This window comes from Triticum urartu, chromosome 3 (assembly GCF_003073215.2).
Source record: "Triticum urartu cultivar G1812 chromosome 3, Tu2.1, whole genome shotgun sequence".
NCBI lineage: Eukaryota > Viridiplantae > Streptophyta > Magnoliopsida > Poales > Poaceae > Triticum > Triticum urartu.
In genome coordinates, this window is record NC_053024.1 from 62017442 (window position 1) to 62042609 (window position 25168).

Genomic DNA, 25168 nt, shown 5'->3' on the forward strand with positions numbered 1-25168 from the left:
CTAATATGCAGAGTAAAAAGGACCGGAGGGAGTATATTTTTCGTTCAAGATTAGATAAGTATTGGAGACAGAACAAGGCTTAAGTCTTTACCGGTACGTCGAAAAAAGAAATTGACTGCACGGTGAAAAGCAGGCGAATGGGGTCGCCGGTGGTAGTTCAAAGAACTGCAAAGTGCAATGCCCCAGAAAAGCAAAACAGCACTGCCAATTTACGTTGCAACCTGCAAGTTGCAACAAACACACGCAGGCATGATCACGCGCCATACGTCATGGCAGTAATAAAGTGATTAACCAAACCAAATCACCAACAAATAATCCTGGGATTCCAGATCGACAAACTGCAAAGTAGTTCGAATTCCCTGATCGATCGAAACGATCCTTGCAAGTAACAACAGAACCGCAAAACGTAGGAGTAGTTCGAATCCGACGGACGGATAGATCATCCATGGTTTCACAATCACAAGATATCAAGGAGACAAAGTAGCCCTAGGCCCTAGCCAACGCGAACGATCATCCATGTCAAGCAAGCAAGCGGAGTCGTGCGGAGCTGATCAAGGCAAGAGATCGACCTCTCACTGGATGCGGTAGCGGATGGGGGGCTCGGTGGCCAAGGAGGCCAGCGCGGACATGCTCGCCACGCCGACCACCACGGGCTGGAGGTCGAGGGCGTGGAGCTGCCCTTCCATGGCTTGCCGGCGCCCTGGAGCGTCGGGGTTCTGGCTGTGAAGCATGAACCCGACGGTGGCCAGGAGAGTGTAGGCCCCCTCCACTCGGCGGAGCGCGTCCTGGGCGTGCTCCCTGGCGGCCTGGAGCCTGATCAGAGCAAGCCACTCGTCGTGGCGCCCGTGGCCATCGCGGAGGTCGCCGACGCGGGCCACCGGCTCCGACGGGACGGCGCCGCAGCCGTGGAGCGTCAGGCGCTCGGCCACCACCATGTTGATGATGAAAGCGGAGAGGGAGCCGGATGCGTGGTCGATGTGGGTCAGCGCGGACTCCAGCAAGGTGTACCGCCCCTCGGCGTCGCGGGTGTCCAGCACCAGCGGGGACGCCAGATCGCGACGCGCGGCGGCGACGCTTCGCTTGACGGCGGCGGCGGATCGGATCGCGTCGCTCGTCACAGACAGGTACATCGCCTTCCATGGCGGCGGCTGCGCCATTTCTCTCTCTCTCTCTCTCTCTTCTCTTCTTTCTTGGGTTCTTTCTCCCCTCCCCTCTCCGTCGTCGCTGAAATAGCCAGCCTGGCATGGGCTCACAGGTCCCAGCTTAGTCAACATACCAGTGCCATGACATAACAACTTCACTGACGGATGGGCCCATGTACGTGGGACCAGCGATCCAGTGGGTCAGGAGCTACGTTAGCTCGCTGCTCGTGCCCCCGCGATGGATTCTGACGTGGCAGCGAGACGATTCTGCGTGACAACAAGCGGGCCCCACACCGTAACGGCTCATTTACCCCACCGACTCCAGAAACTACCTCGCCGGCGCGCGGTAGAAATAGCCCTAACCGACCCCACCCCGAGGCAGCAAATAGCATCACGTCTCCTCACGCCGGAGAGAGAGAGAGAGAGAGAAAGACGCCGGCAATGGCGGAGTGGAGGAACATGGCGGCGGGGGCGGCGGGTGGCAGCTTCACCTACATCAACGAGACGACCGCGATTGCGGGGTCCATCATTGTCGCCCGCCTGCAGTACGGCCTGGCCGCCGAGGACTGCCGCGGATTCGGCCCGGGCGTGCACCCGCCGCCCAACGCCGGCCAGGGCGCTTCAGCAGGCGGCCCCATCATCGACCTCGCCATCGCCCGGGTCAAGCGCGTCCGCAGGCTCCACGCCGTCCTGGGCAACGTCTTCTCCCTCTGCGTCGCGCGCATCGGGCTCCAGGGCAACGCGCTGGGGCGGTGGAACAGCTGGCAACTCCAACACGCCGACGCCGCCCGCCGCGCGGAGACGGCGCTGCAGCGCCTGCTCTCCGCGAGGTCGCACGGCCATGCGGCCTTCAGCGTCTTCCAGGTCATGCTCAGGCCGCCGTCGCCGCCAGCAGTCGCCCACGCCTGGGCGCCCGCGGCCGAGCAGCTCCTGCTCCGCGCGATCGACGATCTGGCCGCGGCGGAGGCCGCGCTGGGGCAGATGCGCCCGGCCATCGTCGCCCAGTACATCCACGCCTGGGTGCTTCTGCACGGCTGATAGCGCGCGCGGCGGCGATCACCGATCTCTCTTCTGCTTTGTTCTTCCCGGCCCGTCTCGGGTTTCCGTCGATCAAGGTTCATGTGCTATGTCGATCTGCTAACTGTGATTACGATGCACTAGCGCTACTATTAGTTTCAGTTTGTGCTCAAAGATTTGATCCAAAACTGCTCGGTGGATCAAGTCGATCGACTCGAGCTTCTCTTGAATCTTGATACGGCTGAGAATTACATCTCTTTGCTTGATTAGTAGTAATACTCAATCTCTTGAATCTTGATCAGTTAGATACAGTTTGTAGCTGCTGCAACTTGTTTCTACAATCAGCTTAAACCCAATAGATTCTGTTAGCTACATGGTGGATGCATCATCTTTGAAGTTGAAGGTTCAGGTGCTATGTGGATCTGTGATTACGGTGTACTGCCATAATAGTTTCATTTCTTGCTCAAAGATTCGATGCAAAACCGCACATACGTGCATCGACGATCTGTAATGCTCGATCGGTGGATGAAGTCGATCTACTCAAGCTTCTCTTGAATCTTAATAATTAGATATTGCTGAGAACATCTCTTTCCTTGATTAGTACTCCCTCTGTAAACTAATATAAGAGCGTTTAGATCATTAAAGTAATAATCTAAATGTTTTTATATTAGTTTACGGAGGAAGTAGTACTCAATCTCTTGAATCTTGATCAGTTATATACAGTTTTTTGCTTGATTAGTAGTACTCAATATCTCTTGAATCTGATACAGCTTGTAGCTGCAGCAACTTGTTTCTAATCTTAAACCCAATAGCTTCTGTTAGCTACATGATGGATTCATCATCGTTAAAGTTGATCCATCACAGATTCTTAACTACAGATGGCAAAACATTTTTTTTTTTGCGGGTCAGATGGCAAAACTTGTTTGCGTTGCAGGTGCATGCAGCACCCCAAACGTACTATAGTATACTAGTGCAACAAAATGAAGTTCAGGTCTTATCTTGCTGATGTAAAGAGGCAGTAATTAGGACCTGATTTTCTGTCACAGGAACGACAATGTTACACAGTGATTTTTTTTTTTGCGAAAAATTACACAGTGAAAGGTGATGGTAAGAGAGGGGTGGGAGAGGGAGAGATCTCTTTTACCCCCTCCGTTCCAAAGTTAGTATAAAGTTGGGTCAAGTTAGTACAAAATTGGGTCATCTATTTTGAAACGGATAAAGTACATGCAAATCCCCCCACTAGTCTCATCAATTTGTATCGATATCGGCCCAATTATCAAACACAGTGCACATGTATTATTTTTGTAAACTTAAGCCCAGGAAGAGACGGTTGCACCGAGCAACAGAAAAAGGCTAAGGATTTTCCTATTTGACGCATCTATCTACTACCTCTATAAAAGCACGAGAGGGCGGAGAATCAAATAATCTACACCATTCAATAAAAGTAATCCAACGATCCATAGCCCTCTCATGTTTAACACCAACCATGTTTTATTGTCAACCGAACTCCTCTGTCCATGGGAAAAATTGTGCCCACTTATCCTGCCCGCTCCATGCCCACGATCGCTCCATGATCTTTAACCGGAACTCACACACGCATGTATTCCGTCCACCTCCTTCCCAACCTCTGCAGCGGCGGGCTTCTTCTTCCCTCCTGCTGCGCGGCGGTGATGCGGTCGAACTCGTCGGAGAGCTTCCTGACGCGCTTCCACCGCCGCTCCATGGCCTCTGCCCTGATGCATCCTCCGCGCCCAGCCACCGCCTCGCGTTCCTTCATGCCCGGCCGTCGCCGACGAGGCGGAGGAGCCAGGCGAAGGGGAAGTCCCTCCAGGGTCGGCGCAGTAGGCGAGCGCCGCGTAGGCGTCGGTGACGCTAATGAGGACATGGACGAGGGAGGTGGAGAGGACGACCCCCGGCCGTACCCATGCCGCCCGCGGAAGGCCTTGGTGAGCGCGACGGGGAGGAAGACACAGACGGCACTGTCGAGGAGGATTGGGAGCGGGGAGCCCGTCTTCAGCCGCATCGCCGCAGCCACGTCGTGGCAGGTGCCTCCCTACCCGGGCGCTCTCCCCCGCTCCGGCGCCGCAATCAAGCCCGAATCAGCGCCTTCCTTCGTCGTCGATCTGCGGCCCCTTCACAGTTCACACGCGTGGTGCGCCCGACGCGCCGCCTCCACACGCTGCACTGGTATGTGTCCGACAGGCCCATACGAATTTCTGAATTTATCTGTGTGATTGGTTCATAGTAATATTCTGCTTCGTCCATGTTGGAATGATAGTTTATTGTATAGTTCTTCCCATGTTCAATACCGATGGCTGCTACTATCTCTCTTTTGTTTTGCGAAAGGACCTCAGCAATTGAACGTACACCCACAGATATAAGGCACCCCACACAGTGTGAATGATTGCTAAAGTTAAGATATCCAAGGCGTTGGATTTTTTCTGTACATGGTTCAAAACAAAGAATGTACTAACATATAATTGCAAAACTTACATCACTGAATGATATAAAAAACAGATATGCAATGCATAGGAACACTGAATGTGGGTTTTAGATATGGAGTAAGCAGATCCCCTGAAAGAATCACTTTTCTGGACAATGCAATTTTCTCACATTATACCAATAGAAGGAAGAGAGTTAAACACATCAACACATATCTTTTGGGAATATCGTTATGCTATGTCCAGTGATATACCATGTATACATATATAAAAGGTTAAAAGTGAAAAATATCTAGCAAAAGAAACCATGCCCAGGGGCTACATAGATTTTGGCCAAATATATTTTGAAGAACTGAGTTGGAATACTAGGGAGAGCAGGCCCGGGACATTGTTCTTTACAGTTGATTTTCTTCATCAAATTTGGTAGCCCCAAGACGCACGAGGAGTAGGCACAAGGAGGCGGACAGGGGCAGTTCATTTACTATGTGTTAGTTGTTAAATATATGTCCAAATGTTGATACTCCTACTTACACGCCGTATGACTTTTTTTTTAAATGCTTTATATGTTAAATGAACCGTGGCGATGTTTTTGTTTAGTTGCCTCTGATGTACATGCTTTTATTTTCTCTTTTTCTCATAATCCCTAGATTTAGGACAAGATATGGGTGAATGATCTATAGGATTTAATAGCCCGTGCTCCGTTGGATCTGAGATTAAGAGGGATTGAAGGGAGAAAAGGGCGGTTTGATATGCCTTTTTCGAAGCCGATGTTGGATATACCTTTACAGCGGATGAAGATGATCCCGCTGGGTCATGTAAATTTTTGATACATCTGCTTCATATGTGAATTTCTTATTAATTTTTGCATGGGTTTGTTTGCTGCAAAAGGTTGTATTTTGATTTGAACTATGAATTTTGTTTTTGGTTCATGTTGTGGGCACGGCGATGGATGGATGTAAATCCTTTGGAAAACGAGACAACAGAGAGATATGAAGCATATCCATCTTATTACTACTTGACATGTAAAACTTGTGTACAAGAAAAATCTGTGGAAACTCAGGCGACAGTTAGCTATGAAGCATATCCATCTTAGTACAACATGCTTACGGTGTACTCCTACTATACTTGTCTAACACAAGCACAAGCTCAAACTCACAACACAAGAACCTAAATCAAACACTTGTAAATCAACATCAGAAAAGAAAAAATAATAGCTGGTTCGAGACACTTGTAGGTATTTCCCTGGGTACGGTTTCGATGCTTCATCAGGATACAAAGACGCATCAGCATGCACTAGATATGTCATCTTTACCATGCCAGGCACGCATATGCACGTGAATTTCACGTGCATACTTACTAGTTCTGTATCAAATTGTCAGGAACTGCACATGCCTTGACCGAGACGGGCCGGCCCAAAAGCGAGGCGTGCGCTACATCAACGAGATGACCGCGATAGCGAGATGTCAGGAACCCCGGTTTTGGGAACGTTCTGGAAGGTCCCAGCCAGTTTTCTCCAGTTTTGGGAACCTATTTTTAATTTTTAATTTTCTGTTTCTTTTTGTTTTTTGTTTTTTTATTTTTTCCTGTTTCTTTTTTCTTTACCCTCCTTTTTTATTTTTTATTTTTATTCTCCTTTTCATTCTTCATTCTTCTTTTTATTTTATTTCCTTTATTATTTTATTTCCTTTTTTCAACAAATATTTCGATTTTTTCTAAAAAAATCCTTTTTATTTTTTTCCATATTTTAATAAAAAAATGTTTCTATCTTGAAATATTCACAAATTCCAAAGAAGTTTAGATTTTCAAATAGTTGTTTGATTCTTATAAAAAAATCCAACATATAAAATTTCAAATTTTAAAATGTTCGCATCTTTACAAAATAAGACAATGTTCCCACTTTAAATGTTTTCATAAATTGTGAAAATGTTCATGTTTTGAAATTTTTTTCTAAATTCAAAAAGTTTCCCACTTTCTACTTTTGTTCACAAATTAAAAAAATCATGTTGCGGAACAATTTTTAAAAAGGTTCCCATTTTCAAATTTTGTTCACAAAGAAACATGAATATATTTCGCAAATTTTAAATAATGTCTGGAAAATACAAAAAATTTCAGGGTTTCCAAATTTGTTCACAAATTCAAAAATTGTTTGTGCTTTGAAAAAAAATCAAAATTTCGAAAATGTTCTTGTTTTCTATTTTTGTTCCTGTTTTTCAGAAAATGTTTGCGTCTTTCTAAAATTTCTTCATAATTTAAAAAAATGTTCTCATTTTTAATTTTGTTCCTTTTTTCACTAGAAAAATGAGAATCCCAAGAATGTTCGCATTTTCACAAAATGTTCGAGGTTTTAAGTTTCTGTTCACAATTTTGACAATGCTTGCGCTGCAAAAATATCTACCTTTTTCAAAAAGAAAATCACGTTCAAAATTTCAAAAATTTTTACATCTGTTGCCGCTTATAGTTCATATAGAACAGGTTCCCTATTCAGATGTACGCACGAAGGAGTCACAGTGGCTAGCAACCTTGTTCACTTGTAGGAGGTACTTGGTTCGATTACTCATCTATAGTTTATTTTTTCGAATGGTCAAGTTTTTGCCGCTGTTGTTGGTTTCTTTAAGAGACGCAGTCTTTTTATGGAAATTATTTGTCTCTCTCATCTAATTAGGAAAGACTTTTATGGTTTCAATTGGCTAAACGGAAACAATCCATCAACCGTGCATTAAATGATCCACATGCATTCGGTTGTGGCTTTTTTCATGCATGGCGTGGATGACTTCCTACCATTTAATTCATGATTTATGAATTTTAAAAAGCCATAAATTTTAAACTATGGATCCGAATTAAGATCCGTTTTCACCGTTGGAATCCTTGCGATGTGCTCTTCGAAACTAGAATCCGCATGGGTATGTTTCGATAAAATATTTTTTGTGTAATTTTAGTCTCTGTTTTGTGCAACTATCTAGCAACGGTGTGCAACTAACTGCAGTGGATGTGCAACTTCGCACCTATCCTGTGGACGTGTAGTTTTTACTGATGGCACCTCCACCCCTAAAACTACCCCCTTCCAGTGAGATGTGCAACTTCGTCTCTTCCCCTGGCCAACTGTATAGTAGTTGACGTGCAACTTTCCCCCTACCCGTGGATGTGCTTTCATTATTTACTACATCGGCCAACTGCCTAGCAGTAGATGTGCAACTTCATATGTTCCCATGGCCAACTGTCAAACAGTGATGTGCAACTTCTCTTATATCCTTCGTGGATGTGTAGTTTCTCTCCTAGCACCCGGTCCACACCACCCCTACTAGTGAGATGTGCAACTTTAGCACCCTATCTATATGCAACTTTTCACTACCCTCATGAATGTGGAGTTTCACCATCCAACTATCCTAGGATGTGCAACTTTGTATGTTGCCCCGGCCAACTGCCTAACAGACTATGTGCAACTCTGTCTATTGAACCCACCAACTAAAACTACGTATCAACAACTAGGGAAAGAAAGGACTTGCACATCGAGTAATAGGCAGTTGGCGTGACCAAAAGACTAAGTAGCACAAACCAATGATAGGGGGTGGGGCAGGGTGTGCCAAGAGTGAAAAACTACACATCCACTTGTCGGGAAGACGGTTGCACATGGACTACTATGTAGTTGGACCGGGAAGTAGACTAGTTGCATAGGTTGTCATGATTGTTAGGTTGTAACCTCATAGAAAATTGGATCATGCAGCTCTAAAAATTAGTTTTGAAAAAAGTTGCATCATTCAGTATTAAAGTTGCACAATGCAGTATGAAAGTTGCATCATATAGCACAAAAGTTGGCATCGAATTTTTTTGCCGAAACATACTCATGTGAAATATAGTTTCAAAGATCTCGTCGCGAAGAATCCAACAGTGAAGATGAATCTGAATTTCGATGCGTGGTTTGAAAGATATGACTTTTTAAAAATTTGACAACCTAAAATAAATGAAGACGGTTCTGTGTTTCCTTACTATATGACTAGTCTGATTCACATTTAATACAGACAACCACATGCACTAGCAGACAAGAAAAAAGTACGCATGCATGTGTGGCAAGCGGCCGCTGGTTCTCTCCATCTAGCACGCGCGCTTTTAAGATTTCAGATTCTTTAAGTGTTGCGATGGATAACTAGCCTGGCGAGCGGCTAGCACAGTGACAGCGTCACATAGGAACTCTCTGCCCATATATGTGCTCATTTGTCTCAAAATAAAAACATGCATGCTCATACATGAGCATGGTGCATACCAGTAGAGATGTGAAATTACGCTAAAAATAAGGTAGAGATGTCAAACGATAATTTATTTTTGAGGACACACATTTTTTTTTGAGAAGGACGTGAAATGATAACTAAATTGATCTATCAAACGCAAATAAAAGTGAGATGGTAATTTGTAAGTGGCTCTGAACCATAAACAAAAAAATAATTGCAATCAAAGTATTGCATGAAAATTCAAATACATATATATTTCGAGAATTAAAAAATATATATGTTCAAATTATGGAAGTAACCGTGGATAAACTGTGCAACCAACAGGAAGAGTTAAACACTAGTGAAGAAAACGAAATAAATTAGATGAAGAAATGAACAAAGAAAAACAAACACATTTCACGTCTAAAGGGAAGCAAACTAATATCAAGGGAAAAATGAAGTAATATGAAAAAATAACGCAGCCTTTAAAATCCACTATAGCAAAGCTGTACCATACTTTAAACTACTAAATTAGTAATACATTTGTAATTTGAGGTAACCAATCGTACTATAAACTACTAATTAGCAATATGCTTGTACAATTAGCACTTGGTTTATAATACCAATTTCAATTATGCCGAGATTATTTATAGCTAATTTTTGGTAGTAAGTGTGAGATGGTCAACTATGTAAGGGCTTCTGGCCAATAAAAAATCATTACAAATCTAAATAAAGCATGGAAAATAAAATGCTAAAAAAGAATCCATCAGATTATTGAATAGTCTAAGGGTAAATTGTGTACCCTACAAGAGGAACCAAACAAAGACAAAATATGGAGAAACTATAATGTAGATTAGAAATGAACACAGATAAAAAGAATACATAATTTTTAACACAACAAAGGAATAATTCGAAGAGTGATGTTACCTACAAAACAAATGAAAAAAGTCGGAAACATAGAAGATCAAGTTCCTTCAAATGAAAAATAAATCATCAGAGTGGTGTTGCCTAAAAGAAGAAATGCACAAAAAAATTAAATGGTAATGAAATTGAATGCATGGAAGGAAAAAAATTCTAAGAGTAGGATAACCATAAGAAGAAATAAAAAACAGAAAAAGGATGGAAAAAATCCTTCTAAGAAAGAAATATTTCTAATACTGGTGTTACATGATAGAATAAATGCAAAAGGAGCATAGAAGGACACCATTCGTTCTTCGTTCTATGAAAGAAAAAGTTAAGGGAGTAGATTGGCCTAGAAGAAAGAACAAGACCATTAGAAATGGAAACTAATATTATACAACTATGCCTCACTTGAAAGTCTTGTAAATACTTATTTTTGACTCTTTTAGTATATGTGGGAATTATTAAATAATGATATCTTGCCACAAATTACACAAAACTTGTACTCATTCCAATCGTGCAGGAACAAGTGTAAACTAGTGCAACTTTAATAATAATATTATGATTTGAGAAGATTAATTGAAAAAGAATTCCATGTTAAGTTCAAAACAAAATTTAAGTAGTGGCACACAATTGTCACAACAAACCACTGTCATATGCATAATTATATGAGAAATACAATGGCCTGAAAGTCGACTAACAAAAAAACAAGAGGAACTACCAACACGAGCGAGAAAATTAAAATATTTTTCATTCTACTCACTTTTTCTTATTGGTAAACAAAGACATATATAAACATAAAAGAACTAACAATCAACCTAAGAGGAAAGAATCATGGAAATGGTGTTACCTGAAACAAAAACATAAACATAAATAGAAAAAGTAAAAAAATCCACGAATAAATGAATTAAGGGCATTGATATAACGTGAAATAAGAACAAATAAAACTGATACACTTCCGAACCATGGACAAAACTTGTACTCTTCCATAATGTGCAAGAACAAGTGTAAACTAGTGCAACTTTAATAATTACTATGATTTATTATATTAACTGAAAATGAATTTCATTTTAAGTGAATAAAAAAACTAATTAGTGTCAAATGATTGCAGTATCAAACCGCTGCCGCATGCGCAACCGCCAAAAGGTCGACTAAGCAACTAAAAAACAAGAGGAACTATCAGCATGGGCGAGGAAATTAAACAAAAGATCATACTCACTTTTTTATTTTCAACAAACAAAGACATATAGAAACATAAAAAGATTAAAAATAAATAAAACTAATGTCATTAAAAAAATCAACTAAAGAAAAAGAATTGTATAAATGATGTTACCTGAAACAAACCATAAACAAAAATAAATATATTAAAAAATTATTCTAAGGATGAATGAATAAAGGGCATTGGTATAACCTAAAAGAAGAAATAAACTTAAAACAAATAAAAGAACTTGTACTCTTCCATATCATGAACAAAACTTGTACTCTTCCATAGTGTGCAAGAACAAGTGTAAACTAGTGCAACATTAATAATTAGTATGATTTAGTTATATCAACTAAAATGAATTGCAACATTAATAGTTGTGATGTAGTATGATAGGGATGGTATTCTTCTGTGAACAATTCAAGTGGTTTGACTTGGTACATATTCACATATTTAGTTGATTCAAAACCAATGCCGCATTTATGATATTTATATTCAGAGAATCTATATTCTACCCATGCTCACATTCAATGTTAGATATTCGCAATGCATAATTATGACCATTGTCACTCTCTAATTGGTCGCTTCTCAATCTATTTGCTAGCATACGCCTGTATTAAGCGGGCATACTGCTTGTGCTTGCAAAATCCTGAAACCGAAAGTTATGCCAAAGAGTCCACCATACCTACCTATACACTGCATTACTCTGTCCTTTCAAGTAAGTTAGCATGTGTCATCTCTAATCATTCAAATAAGCATATGTTTTGTGTGCCCGTACCATTCATAAAGTGACGGGGCGGTCAACATCTTCCATGCTAAGCGGGTTATTCTCACGATGAGAGTGTATTCACTTGTCTGGCAAGAGAGGCTGGTAATTGAGATGCCCAGTCCTGATAGGGCCCAAAACATATGTGAAATCTAGGCACCCCCGGGGCATATATAAGCCGAGTGATTTAGTCTTTACGGGAGGAAGGACAAGCCTTAGGGTTTAGAACACAATCATCTGATCTCAAGGTAGATCATCTTGTACTCTGTACTCCATCACATCAATACAATCAAAGTAAGACGTAGAATTTTACCTCTTCGATAGGGCTCAAAACCTGGGTAAACATCGTCCTCCCTATCTCCTGTTACCCGAGATTTTCCGGTGTTAGTACCGACACCACCGACAACTACTAGGCATTCCTGCAGTAGTGTGTGCTCAGCCATGTCCTCCCACTGTGACGAATCCTAACCTGGTGGGCTTCACATGCTTCAAAGGCAGTGTCATGCCACAGGGCCCTTCCGTCCCATGACCAGACACATGCACAACAGATTGTTGGTGATCCGTTTCATTTTGGTCGCCCTGCAAGTCACTCATTTACATTTACTCTCCACCTTAAACTCTAAATACCATCATCCAATAGGGGGTGCCACCACTATTCCCGAGTTCACTGCCACCACCACGCAAACACACACAAAAGCACACACTGAGAAAACCAGCCAAAACCGAGATGGTGTCTGCAGCGTCGCCGTCGTGGGTCATCTTGGGAAACATTTCATGGACACTGTTGACAACCTTTGATATCGCCCTACCTTCGGGTATGACCGACTTCTCCCTCGCATCGCCAATGTCTTCGTGCATCTCGCTCCGCACCAGTCCGTGCATATCTTGCCTCGTCATACCATCTTCAACAACTTCTCTTCCGCCCTCGCTGTTGAAGCCATGAGCCAGCCTCCTCCGCGATGACTAGGTCGTGCTATGGACCCCTACTGTCATCGATACCCCTGACCAGTAGGAGTTATACATCTGTTCATCATGCCTACTTCAAAATTTATATTTTTATGTAAATTGTAAACGTGTTTTTAGTGTAGGAACTCGTGAATTGTCATATGTGATGTGAACATCGACATCCTTTTTCAAAGAAAAGCATACGTGTTCATCACGACATTTTTTTGTGTCTGGAATATGTGACCCCGCATTCTACCCTTGAATTACATACGAGCCTTCATTCGCTAAAGAAAAACACACGAGTGCTCATTCATTTTTCATGGAGAATTTAGTTTTTGAACCGCGCATAGGACCCTGTTCTTCATGCGATGGTTGAGATACCAACTGGCAACTTGCCCGCACAAGCTGAAATTCGGCAACGTACGAAGTCGACCTTCCCAATTGTCGTAGCTAGCCGCATCAACATACCGAGAGCATCTACAGCTAGGCGTCTCAAACTCTTCTCAAACATTCGGGTGACCGCTCGGTCACTAATCGGTCACGATTTTTCGATCTAGATGGATGTCTCAAACGGGCCTCAAGCGTCCGGGCTGACCGACACCCTTTATATCCAGACCAAATATGTGGCGGATATGGGGACGCTCGGACGCGCCTGGGCATGCCACATCGGACCCGGCCCATGCTGGCCCATCTGACCTCACATATATTTGTCCACATCCGCTCGTCGGAGCAAACCCTAACCATTTCACTTCACTCCCCTCCACTCCCCGCCGCCACCGAGCTCACCTCCGGCGGTTTCTGGCCTTCTCCGACATGGCAGGCAGCGGATCAGACTCCTACCACTCTGGATTCGTCGACCGGGGTGTCATCCCATGCAGGTTGGAGGAGGCAATGACAGTCCGCATTGCACTCCGCCGCTCCCAGGAGGATAGCACCTGGCCGACGGACGGATCCTTCCGCCGTGAAGGGCAGGGGTAGCGGTGGATGAACTCCACCATAGCCAAACATGCCAAATTTGATTGTCTAATGCCATGTTTAGTTAGTAGTAATAGAGTAGCCGGACGATATGTGTGCATTGGCATAGTTGCATGAGTTTGCATGAATTTAAGATATAATAATTGAGGTGTCCGAATATGGATTATAATATTTAAGGGTGCCCAATCAATGTCCACAGACGCGTTCGGACGTGTCCGCGGGCGTTGAGGGGGCAGATTTGCTAAGTCCGGCTGTATATCGATGCTCTTGCACACTCTGTATAGATAGTTAGCTGTTGTAGTATGGCGCACTAGGTTTGGCCCGTGCACAAGTCAATGACCTTCACCCTAAAAAAAGAACACACAGAGTGAATGACCTCCAGTCATTCGGTGCACTGGGCAGCCGTGTAAATGTGGATCGCCTCGACGAAGGCAGCTGCGCACGTAGCGACGTTACAGGCCACACGCTTGCCTTACCGTGCGGTTTACGTGTACCGGTCCATTCAGGTATTGCTGGCAAAGCCACAAAATAGTGCGTGTCCATGACAGTACGGCACCGGAAGGAACTTTGACCGAAAAGAGCTGGCGATCGGATCAAACAGCGTCTGGTCTCTGAAGTCAACAACTGCTTTCTTTGCTGCAGCCGCGCGCTAGCCGACGAACCGAAAACCCTCGCTGGTTTTGACGCGGTTTGAATGCAGTCCAAGGCTGCCTCCCACCCTTGGATATGCCCGCGTGCCGTGCCAGGTGCACTACTGCACGTTCCGACGGCGACGCGTGCCGTTTGGCCATCTCACCAGTCGAGCTCCAGCCCATCCTCGGCGGCGACATGGCCGTCCTCCTGCGCTTCTCGTCGCTGGACGGGGAGTGGGTCAGCAAGAGCGTTGGCTACCCGCTTCCGGCCGGCCTGCACAGCCCCAACGGCGTCATCTCCTGCTCCAGGAGGCTCCCGAACGGCAAGGCGCTCAAGTGCAGGAAAGCCTCGGGGTCGGGGATGCTCGGCAAGTACCTCTACGTGGGCGTCAGCGCCGGGCAAGCGGCAAGCTGCGGTACCGGAACCGAAACAGCCGCAACGGGGCCGCACCGTTGAGCGTCTGGACGCCCGCCGACTATCCAGACTCCACCGAGTGGACGCTGGAGTACGGTACGAGGCCAGCTACAAGGCCACTGGTCTGCCAAGGAAGATCCCCGTGCTTGGGCTCATCCATGTGCTCGGCGTCGACGTGCGTGCTCGCAAGGTCGTGGGCTGCGAGATCTACCAGCTCGTTCAGAACGAAGACGTCGCTACTAGCTACCCGCTTTGTTCATGCTTGGCAGCTGCCACGGGCTCTCCGCTCAGGTTCGTAATTGTACTAGTCCTTCGCATGTGATTCTTGCTCGCAAAGTCGTGGGGTGTTAGTTGTGGCAGAGAGCATGGAAAATACATTTTGGTTTCTTTTTTTTCGCGAATACGCAAAATTTGTGTATCATTTCATTGATAGAAAGAGAAGAACGAGTACATGGTTACAACACATGACACGAATGCAGACACCCGTGAACATGGTGCCTGCAGCAGAGAGACAAGAAATGCTCGGCCCAAATAGAGGGGATATCACAGCTAAACCTACCAAACCCGAGCCAAGAACGACGATGCCAAACCAACAAGAACTCCAACACCGTGCGAGCCAAAAATCAAGGACACCACGAGCGAGTAAGATAGTGCCTTCAAGAAGGAAGACGACGCCGAGACTCCGTCACTATCCGGTCCGGGTGACCCGGACCTAGGGTTTCCCCTGAGCTCGAAGAGGGGCGTGGCTAAAGGCCTTGGCAGCGCCTCCAAGAAGGAAAACGACACCCGCGGGCGCCGTCGTTGCCAGCACCGGTGAACCGAGCGGGGATCTCTCCCTGGCCTGAAGCTGAGCAATCCCATAGCCGCCGAATCAGGGATCACAGATGGGGGGGGGGGGAGCTGGTCGGAACCGCCAAGTCAGGGGGTTGGCGGGGCTGCACCCGCCGCCGGAGGTGGCACCGCCTCCGAACCATGGGCTTGGATCTGGCAAAAGAGGGGGTTTTGAGGCATACATGGTAGGATGGGCGACGAGGCGAACCACATGGGGGTCTTGGCGCAACGGCGTCCAGCAACGCCGGCAAGCAAGGACTGGAGAGACACAGATCCGAGCTGCCGTGGCCGTAACCGTCGGGGCGTCAGTGAGCCAGGGAAGCCGGAAGGGGCGCGGCTACCTGGTCGTCGGGGCCGGAGCTGCCCGTCGGAAGATGCCGGCAGCGAAGGACACCGGAGAGACGCGGGCCTGCAGCCGCCGGGGCCGGAGCAGCGCCAGCAAGGACCCGCCGCGAGGGGCCCCGAGCCAGCCACAACCACGGACGCATCGTTGCCTCCGCAGGAGCCGTCACCGAGCACAGGTGGAGGGAGGGCCGCCGGAAACGAGGGGGCCGCCTGCACGGGAGGCAGGCCGCGAGCGCCCTGTGACCGGCCGCGCCGCCGGCAGGCAGGGTCGAGCAGCAGCTGGTGGGGGGAGGGGCCCGAGATTCGCCAGGAGGAACGTTGGGTCACGGGCGGAGTGGATGGAGGCGCGTGGGGAGGAGTCCGTGGCGGCTGATGAAGACAGGGGGAGGGAGTCTGCCGCTGGCCAGAGACACGCGGGACGAGGCCGTCGCCGCCGGAGCAGCAAGGGACGGGCGCCGCCGCCGCGAGATCGGGGCGCTGGGTGGGGGCGTTGGAGCCGAGCGGGATCGAGATCCGCCCCGCCGCCGCCTTCATGGGGTCCGGCGCGGCTTCGCCGGCCGACCCTCCGGCGGCAGCGATGCGGGGGAGACCGGCGGCGGGGGCTGTAAACGGCGGGGGCTAGGGTTCCCCCCGTGCCGCCAGAGGAGGGCGGCGCGGGGAGGGGGGCTACAATTTGGTTTCTGGGTGTATATATACACCCTATATTTAAAAAATAGTAACTAAAAAAGAGTCAAAAAAGTTTAGATTTTTTTTGAATAAACTTGACTTTGTTTTGCACCAGTATATAAATTTTTGCGAACAAAAACGCAGCATCGACTTCAGAGCAAAAAAACAAAATTTATTTGCTGTTATAGGTCACTATTCACATTATTTGGCCAAATTTTTTGTTTTTTAAAGAAGTTAACGGGTTTTTTCGTGGAATTTTTCTTACGAGTACAATGAAAGGTCAGCTTTATTTCAAAAATATTTTCAGTTTTTTTTACTTTTTGACTAATTACTATTTTTTTCATATAGGGTGTATATACATCCATAGGCCAAAAGTTTCCCTCCCAAAGAGCAGATGCAAATGTTGAAAATTTAGATGTCGATTCCGTGCAAGGGGCATAATGAAACAATTTAGCTACATGTAAGTCACCAAATTTAAATTTGGATCAGTCGATTTTGTGTGTCGTTGATATTGCTTTGCGGTGTGTGGTGTGGTGTTATTTCTTTCTTGTTTGTTCTCTGAGATGTATGTGTTGTTTTAAATCGACTGACCACATAGTTGGGCCAGTTGATTGCTTAACATGCCGAAGCCCATTAGTAGGTGCGAACCAGCCTTCTCTTTTTCCCTTTGTTTTTCTATTCTTATTTATTAGTTGTTTTTTATTTTGTGTGTATTTTGTGATGTTGAGTGGGTGCAAATATATGCATACAAATACTATACATTATGTGTCAAAACTGCCCTATCATATGGTTAATCTTTGCATATTAAAGAAGTACAAAGTTGTGTGCAATTTCTTTTATTTTTTCTTCCATCTTAAAGGGTAATACCTATGCTACTAACTCAGTCTTCCTTATAATTTTTAAGTTTTATTTATTTGTATTTCTTCTGTAAGGATAATACAAATTTTGTTAATTCATTTATTTGTGGGATACTTTTTTTGTGAAAATTCCACTATCATATGTTTATTCTTACATGCTTAAAAACTACGCAATTTTTTGGTATATTGTGTGCAAATTTTCTCATTTTTTTGGATATATATATTATTTCATTTTCTTAAAAGGGTAACAGCCATTCCACAAATTCATTCTTTCTTAAAAAAGTTAATTATTTGGAGTTTGTTTTACATTTTTTTTTCATTTTTCTTCATAAAGGTAATACCAATGCCACCAATTTGTTCTTCCTGAGAAAAAAATCATTATTTTAATTTTGTATTAGAGTTTATTTCATTTTCTTTCTTATCAAAGGGTAATACTAAAGCCACTAATTAATTATTTCTTGGAAAACTTCATTACTTTGATTTTTTTTAGTTTTTATTTTATTTTATTTCTTCTTAAAGCGTAGTACCGAAGCTACTAATTCATTATTTCTTAGAAATCTTCATGATTTTGATTGTTTCTGTTCTTTAATTTCATTTCTTCTTTATTGGCAATACAAATGCCAATAACTATGATGGTTTGTAAATACTGCCATGGGCCAAATGAAAATGCCATGATGTATTTTTTTGCTTGAGTTGGTCCACTGTTCAAAAAATCATATAAAAATTGCCATGCTTGTAATACTAAACTAGCAAGATGCCCGTGCATTGCACGGAACATCAAGATGCATTTTTTTTAATAAAACACCTATTGTGGTTGACCCATGCGGGAGTAATCCCATGTGTAAAAATTAATGACATCTCGAGAAAAAGGAGAGATACGGTGAGTAGGAGTGGGGCGTGGTGGTGATTGGTGGTCGGACTGAGGGGGGCATGGGGATGGACGACGCCGGCAGCGGCCACCATGCGAGGTTGTTCCAGAGACTTTCTTTTTTAATTGCTCAACAATGAGGTTGTGGGAGATAAGGATGAACGAGGGAATGCCTTATCTACAAATATGGAGAGAGGTGCGGGTATCTTTTTACAAAATTGCCATAGTTTGTTTTCTATCCGTCAGATATAGATCGGACGGTCTATATTGCAAGATGGTAGGCATACCATCATCACCAACTCGGTTTTATATAAGAGATAAATGTAATGTCAATGTAATTTATTTGCAATGCCAATAAGGAGAAAAAATTGCCATCCTACTAATAATAAAAATGCCAAATAATGAAAATGTCATGCTCTATAATAAATTTGTCTTCATGTTAACTAGATCGGGACCGCGCCTTGGCACAAGGGTGCCGGTCCCAATGTTTTGTTCAAACAGGTAATGCTAAGTTAGTAGTAATCCAGGTTCTGGCGCCATATTCTTATTTTGATGCTGACAGGTGGTGTTTGGCTCGACACATTACCCAGATGTAAACAAAGTACAAATCTTTGCAAGAATAATCAAACATGAGATCGTCTTTATAGATAATGTAACTGTTGCCAACATATCTTGGCGCATTGTCTGGTCCATCCCATAGGTGCAGCATGCCTAATTCTAAATAATGACATAATGCCAGATCCCAAATAAAAAAGAGCAAAGTAGCTGCCTATGATAGATTGCTATTTGATTGGACAGCATAAAGACCCAAGCAAGGAATAGTAATAGCCCATGTCAATAGGGTCACAACTATACATTCATTACAGAGGATAGAAGGTTCACAACTATACATTCATTATAGAGGATAGATGTTTAATATAACAGAAGCAAGTCAGAATCCAAAATAACAAAGAGCAGAGCAGCCGCCCTTTGATAGATTCTATTTGATCACAAAGGCATAAAGACCCCATTCATAGCATACAAATGGTTGTGCACAACAATAAGTTCACTACAATATACCAAAAGCAAGAGATATGTCATAACAACAGAAGTACATCGAAAGGTGTAGCGGATGCCGATGCGTCTTAAGCTCGTAGCAAGCACGCAACTGCCCATGCAGAGTATATGTCCTGGCAAGAAGAGAAAAGGAGGTGGAGCACCACAATACATAATTTATAAGACTAAAGAGGACTACAATATCACAATAATTCGAAGGAGCAATTGTGCCTACTCATGATCTCAACAGATGCGACTTTGGTACATATATTTCTTCCATCATTTTTCATTTGAATAATAACGATCTTAAAATTATGTCGGTGCAGTTTGGTTATAATCAAATCAATCAACCAGCTATGCAAGTATGATAGTTATCAACAAAGAGCTACTAAAACCAAGGTATAGTCAACCTACAGGATAATTAAGGCCCTGGCTTTGATTAATGTAGTAGCCACGACCGACAGCCATGTCAACAACAATTTTCTACTTGATCTCCTAAAGAGTCCTGGTTCAATGATATAGAAAAGGTTACACATGTGAAAACTAACACCTTTTTAAATTAAAGCATGGGGTGGTCATATTTCACATACTTGTAAATTTCTTTCATATCATCTGGAATCTCTGTGATCTTTTGGACAGAGACAACTTTGTAGATAGTATTATTTTTTAGGACAGCAGACCAGATATAAAGTTCAGTAGTGTGTCGATTTGTTTCAAAGGATGCAAAGAACAAACTGCCGAGTAGGGTGGCTCACCCGCTGCTGTAGGCGTTGCTTGGAGGTGCCGGCAAATGGACGGGTTGTATTGGCTACCGGATCCAGCGCACGCTCAAGCTCGAGGGGAGCAGCAGTGCGAGAGCTTCGATGTCGCGGCGGCTCACCTCTTCCTCGTTGGGATCCTCAGCGCACACCTCGTCTCCCGCCGCCAATAGAGAACTACAGACTATACGTATACAATGTGATTGGCAAGAGCTAATACTAAGTAGGATTAGTTAACTACTTTGATAACCATCACAACTTGCCAACGTTCTTAGACTATCCAGATTTCTGAAAGTAAATACCATGTGTAATTCATATAAATTTGCATCACCCAGAAATCTTTGATGTGTCCTTCAAGAATATTAAAGCGGCTGAACTGGGCAAGAATCTTCCTTCAAGTGCTTCCAGAAGGAAGATTTCAATAGCAATTTTGGAATAGTTCTGGTGTGATATATTTGAAACCTTCAAGCACCATTTTTGCTAATATAACTGAAAGCTTACCAAGAAGAAAAAAATACTAAAATCAACTTAGGTTGCCAGTCAAATGTACAGCCCAACCATGATTATTTTTGTAGCAGCACAAAGAACTAAAAGGTGCCACTTCCATGCAGCCAATAATTTTAAATTAGATGCCCAAAACATATGTGGATTAAACTTCCTTAAAATAATGGTGATGCAAGCCTTCCTAATGCAGTTGCGGCATGGCTTGCTCAAATTCTCGCTTCTAGCTTACCTCCTCCGACCAGTTAGATTTATCATTTTTCTTCATTTATAAATACCCATAGTGACACAACAACATCTCGACTATGCTACAGCTATCACAGTGGTCTACAAATTACAGATTCGTATATGTATTTTGTTGTCGCCTCAAGTAGTTTTAGATTAAAATCCTGATCCAGAACTACAGCTAAACTGGAGCGAGCGGTAGATTTCTTAGTCTGGTAATCTGATTTGGTAGTGCTTATACATCAAAAATTTGTTTATCGACAGAAAAACTATGTTATGCATTATTTACAAAAAAATTGTTTTCGTATAGGGTCAGAAATACATTTCAGCATCCAAAGCAATAAGAGAGAAATAATTTCAGTATAATCAGTACAGAGCAATAATATCTGAACTTCTTGTCAGTCAAAAGTAATAATATATGGAGATAATCTATCTTGCATGTGGCGCAACATTAAATTTAGCAGATCTCAAAACCAGACATGAATGTACTGAGTATAAAGGACATACCAGAACCATATATGAAGTAGAAAGGAAGACGCTGGAGTGACAAGTGGGTTCGAGATAGGCACATTTCAACTTTCTGTAGTTAAGCTGGAAAAACACCATAGTTTTTCACCATTTATCATCAATGGAAAGCAGCCATATGCAACGCAGGAATCATAATCATATTTGTTCATATCCATAGACAAATACAAAGCAGAAAAATATCAAAGGAAAGCAACCGTATGAAATGCATATCACAAGACACGGGATTTCGGTCAAGTGGCTTTCAAGGGACCTCCATTGTGCAAAATGATAAGGAATTGAGCTTGACATATGAGAGAGAGGGAGAAGGAGAAATGGACCTGTAGATCATCAGCAGTACGATGTCCTTAACGGCACCATCTGGTACGTGGTGGTGGCGGCTTGCACTCTTCCTAGCCAGTACCTCACCAGGTAAGGCAAGTCATGACCTTGTACGGCTCTAGCAGCGACCTGCAAGCCAAGAAAATGGAAAGATCAGCGGTCACACACACAGAGGCTTTGTGATGGTTATTGATTAGAGTTATTTCTAATTAGACAAAACACTGAACCAGTATAGATTTTTATCAAATCTGTACTTTTAAGAGGAAAAGGAAGATCACTCAACATATCATTATATCATAATACATTCTCTCATTGGTGCACAATACTCTTTTAAGACAGAACTCAAAAGGTCAATGGTCAACGCAAGATTACCATTTAGAAACCATCGAGAGATTAGCCAAAACTCAATAGTATTTGTTCTGTATAGGCAGCAAATAATAAAAAGAATTCCGCGGTAGTTTTAGTTTTGTTTCCCACAGTTTCTATGCGGGCTGCCAATACAATAGTCAGCGCGTGAGTGGCGATCCCGATGGGGCACAGAAGAGCAGACACAGAGAAACAGAGTAACAATTTAAAGCTAGAAAATCCCGTGAGTGACTTTCATAATGCAAAACCGTTGGAACTAAAAACACATGTTATAGTTTGAAGCAAAGAAGCAACATAGGCATCAGAGCCATCATTGTTTTAATTACTAAAGTGGCGTCAAATAAAGAACCCGCAGAAATGGCACACCAACAATTCGTCAAGCGGCTTTGGCTCATCACACTCGGTCGCCAACACGATATAACCCTGAGGTATTATTTTACTTACATTCTTAGTGAACTGATGACAAATCAAAGAGATAAAGTTGTAAACTGCATATAGTTCAAGAAATATGAATTGTACAAAGCAACTCACTAATTTGAGATGTGCTTCGTCCTTTGAAAGTAAAAAAGGAGAAAGTTTTTGAGCTATATTTTGCAGGACAGGCAAAAAGAATTAAATTTGATTCAATTCAAAGTTTTTTATATCAGCATCAAATCGTTTCTCACATTCCTCCCAACGAAGACCAACAATAACACACAAATGTTAAAATAAAGTGATTACCATGGCAACAACTGCCAGAGCCCCGATCCTATCCATCCCATTCATTTGGATGTATATACAGGACATATACGGGCATGCTGTCCACAAAGTGTAAATTATAATATCTACAAACATAATAACAAATTTAAGTAACCAAGAGAATCCGGCAGATTGGAAGCGCTCACGGTAAATAACATTTTTGGTGTCTCAATTGCAGATCTTACTTCAATTTCACTAACTGAATGGCCAACAACAAGTATTTCGCTCATTTATCTATAAGAATATACATAGTTTTCAAGGGTTGTATCCTTACATAATCATTTGTATCTATCTTCTAAACCCCTTAAAAATAAAGATAGGAAGAATAAGTTTCCAAGAGTACTCCATAAACTCGAGCATGCCAAACTATTTACTCGCCATGGCATTTTCGTCGTTTCACTCGCATGGGGTATAAAAGGCCGGCTCCGCCCGTGGTGAAACCCTAGCCAGCTCCTCTCCTGCTCACTCCACCTCCTCCTCCCCACCCGCGCCTCCCTCTCCTCCTTCCCCGCTGCCGCCCGGCCTCCTCCCCACCCGCCGCCGCCCGGCCTCCTATCCACCCGCGCCTCCCTCTCCTCCTTCCTCGCCGCCGCCCGGCCTCCTCCCCACTTGCGCCTCCATCTCCTCCTTCCACCCTCCCGATTTGGCGCCGCCAAACCCTAACGCCCCGCCCCGGCCCCACCTCCCACAAGAGGGAAGGAGGAATGGCGAGGCGAGGTAAAGGCGGCGGCGTATGGGACGCGGCGCGGGCGGCGTGGCCCAGGGGGTCGGCCTCCTCCTCCCCTACGCCTCTCTCCTCTGCCCCCAACGGATAGTTGCGCCGCTCCTCTTCCTCTCCCGCGTCCGTCACGTCGGCGGCGGCGACTTGTAGGCAATAGGCGAGTCCCTGTAGGGGAGAGAAAGGATGAGGGCGTCTCGTGCTCGCTTGTGACCCTCAGCCGTGGCTAGGGTTTCGGGTTGGGCATTGCCTTCATCGCCGGCGCGGCTCTGGTGGACTCCGGCAGCTCCTCTTCATCTCCTCCCTCGCCCCCACGCGAGGCAAAGAAGAAACGAAGCACCTCACCTGGCTCCTCAGAACTCAGGCACTTTTGTATTTTTAGGACTTGCTCATATATTTATGTCTAGCTAGGTTCCTACAAATTGGGTTTAAGAGATGTCTAAATCTAGCTAGGCTCCAATAGAGTAGATTTTTTGATGTCCTTTTAGGTTTGTTGGCTACCTTGGCTGTTTTTGCATGGGAAGTTTGTTTGTTCCTATCCAATAGATGCTCATATCTAGCTAGATTCCAAGAATGTTTTGTTGTCTTTCTTAAGTTGTTTGGTACCTTCTTTTTTTTGGTGTTGATGGGGGCAGATTTATCATATAGTTCTTTTGCTATTTGCAGATAAATCTTTTGTTCTATATAGAAAAACTAAAACTACTCCTTTTAGGCTATCTAAGGGTCTGAAGTGACTAACATTGTAATTAGCGTATGTAAGTATTTATGCTACAATGCTCCCATTTTTTCCAATCATAGCTCTTGCTCCAAAATGCACTTTCAAAGAGGTGGTTGAGGCAGAGGTTGTTCTGCTATGCCCCTGAACGTTGTAGTGTTGGGCTGCATTATTTTCTTGTTTTGTATTCTTACTATTCTGCCTCCCCATTTGAAGCTGCTTGAATCTAGGGTGATTCTTCCTTTTGTTTACATTGTAAGATCTTTCGCCATAAGTTGACTGCGGTTTTTACCACATCTGCTAGGATGGCTTTATTTTTCTTTTCTGGTGGGGAATGCAAGGATCGGGTTAACTATTTACTTGCAATCAAGGACGCCGTCAACATGTAAGTTCAAAAGAACATATTTTAACATATTCCTGCTATATACATTTTATTTCCTCTCTACTTCCTTCAAAATCAACGATGGAGACCTTGGCCCTCTCCGATTTTGAAGGAACCAGAGAGGAAATATACAAAGCATATAGCAGCAATAGTTAAAGACGTTCTTTTGAACTTACATGGCTATTTTTTCTGCAAACATGCCAATCTACTTCCATCGTACCGACCTTAATTTGTACCTTCTCATAGATGTACATTTGATTTTGAGCAAGTAGGGAGGCACTATAAGATAGCATACAACAAGAAATAGTAAAAGATTGTTACCATCCATGGGACTAACAAAAAATAGAAATTAGAATTATCCGATTGTCCTTATCATGCAAGTTGTAGTTGCGAATGGGGCTAACAAAAATTAGAAATAGCATGCAGTACGCTAACCAACATCAAATCAAGTAACTATTCAACTAACATAAATGAGAGACAAAGAGAGTATTTTCACCTCGAGATTAGACCATCAGAATATGGTTGTGGTGATGCCGTCCATAGATCCGCCCGCCCGCCCGTCGTCCAGAAGGTAGCAACAAAACAAAATAACCCCAAAATGCTTACTTAGCAAGGAAATAAATTACAAAGCCAACAAAACACACATCCTTCAAAATTCACTACATTTAGCCTGGTGTGTGA

General features: G+C 43.8%; 2 protein-coding genes across 2 annotated transcripts; one reads left to right on the forward strand and one right to left on the reverse strand.

Moving 5' to 3' along the window:
- Window positions 1-363: 363 nt before the first annotated feature.
- On the reverse strand, window positions 364-1185 carry LOC125547963. Its single transcript, XM_048711685.1, has one exon. It carries the CDS (start codon window positions 1155-1157, stop codon window positions 573-575), a length of 585 nt encoding a protein of 194 aa, XP_048567642.1. The 5' UTR covers window positions 1158-1185; the 3' UTR covers window positions 364-572.
- Window positions 1186-1573: 388 nt separating this feature from the next.
- Window positions 1574-2436, forward strand: LOC125547964. The gene has a single exon (XM_048711686.1). It carries the CDS (start codon window positions 1584-1586, stop codon window positions 2178-2180), a length of 597 nt encoding a protein of 198 aa, XP_048567643.1. The 5' UTR covers window positions 1574-1583; the 3' UTR covers window positions 2181-2436.
- Window positions 2437-25168: the final 22732 nt, after the last annotated feature.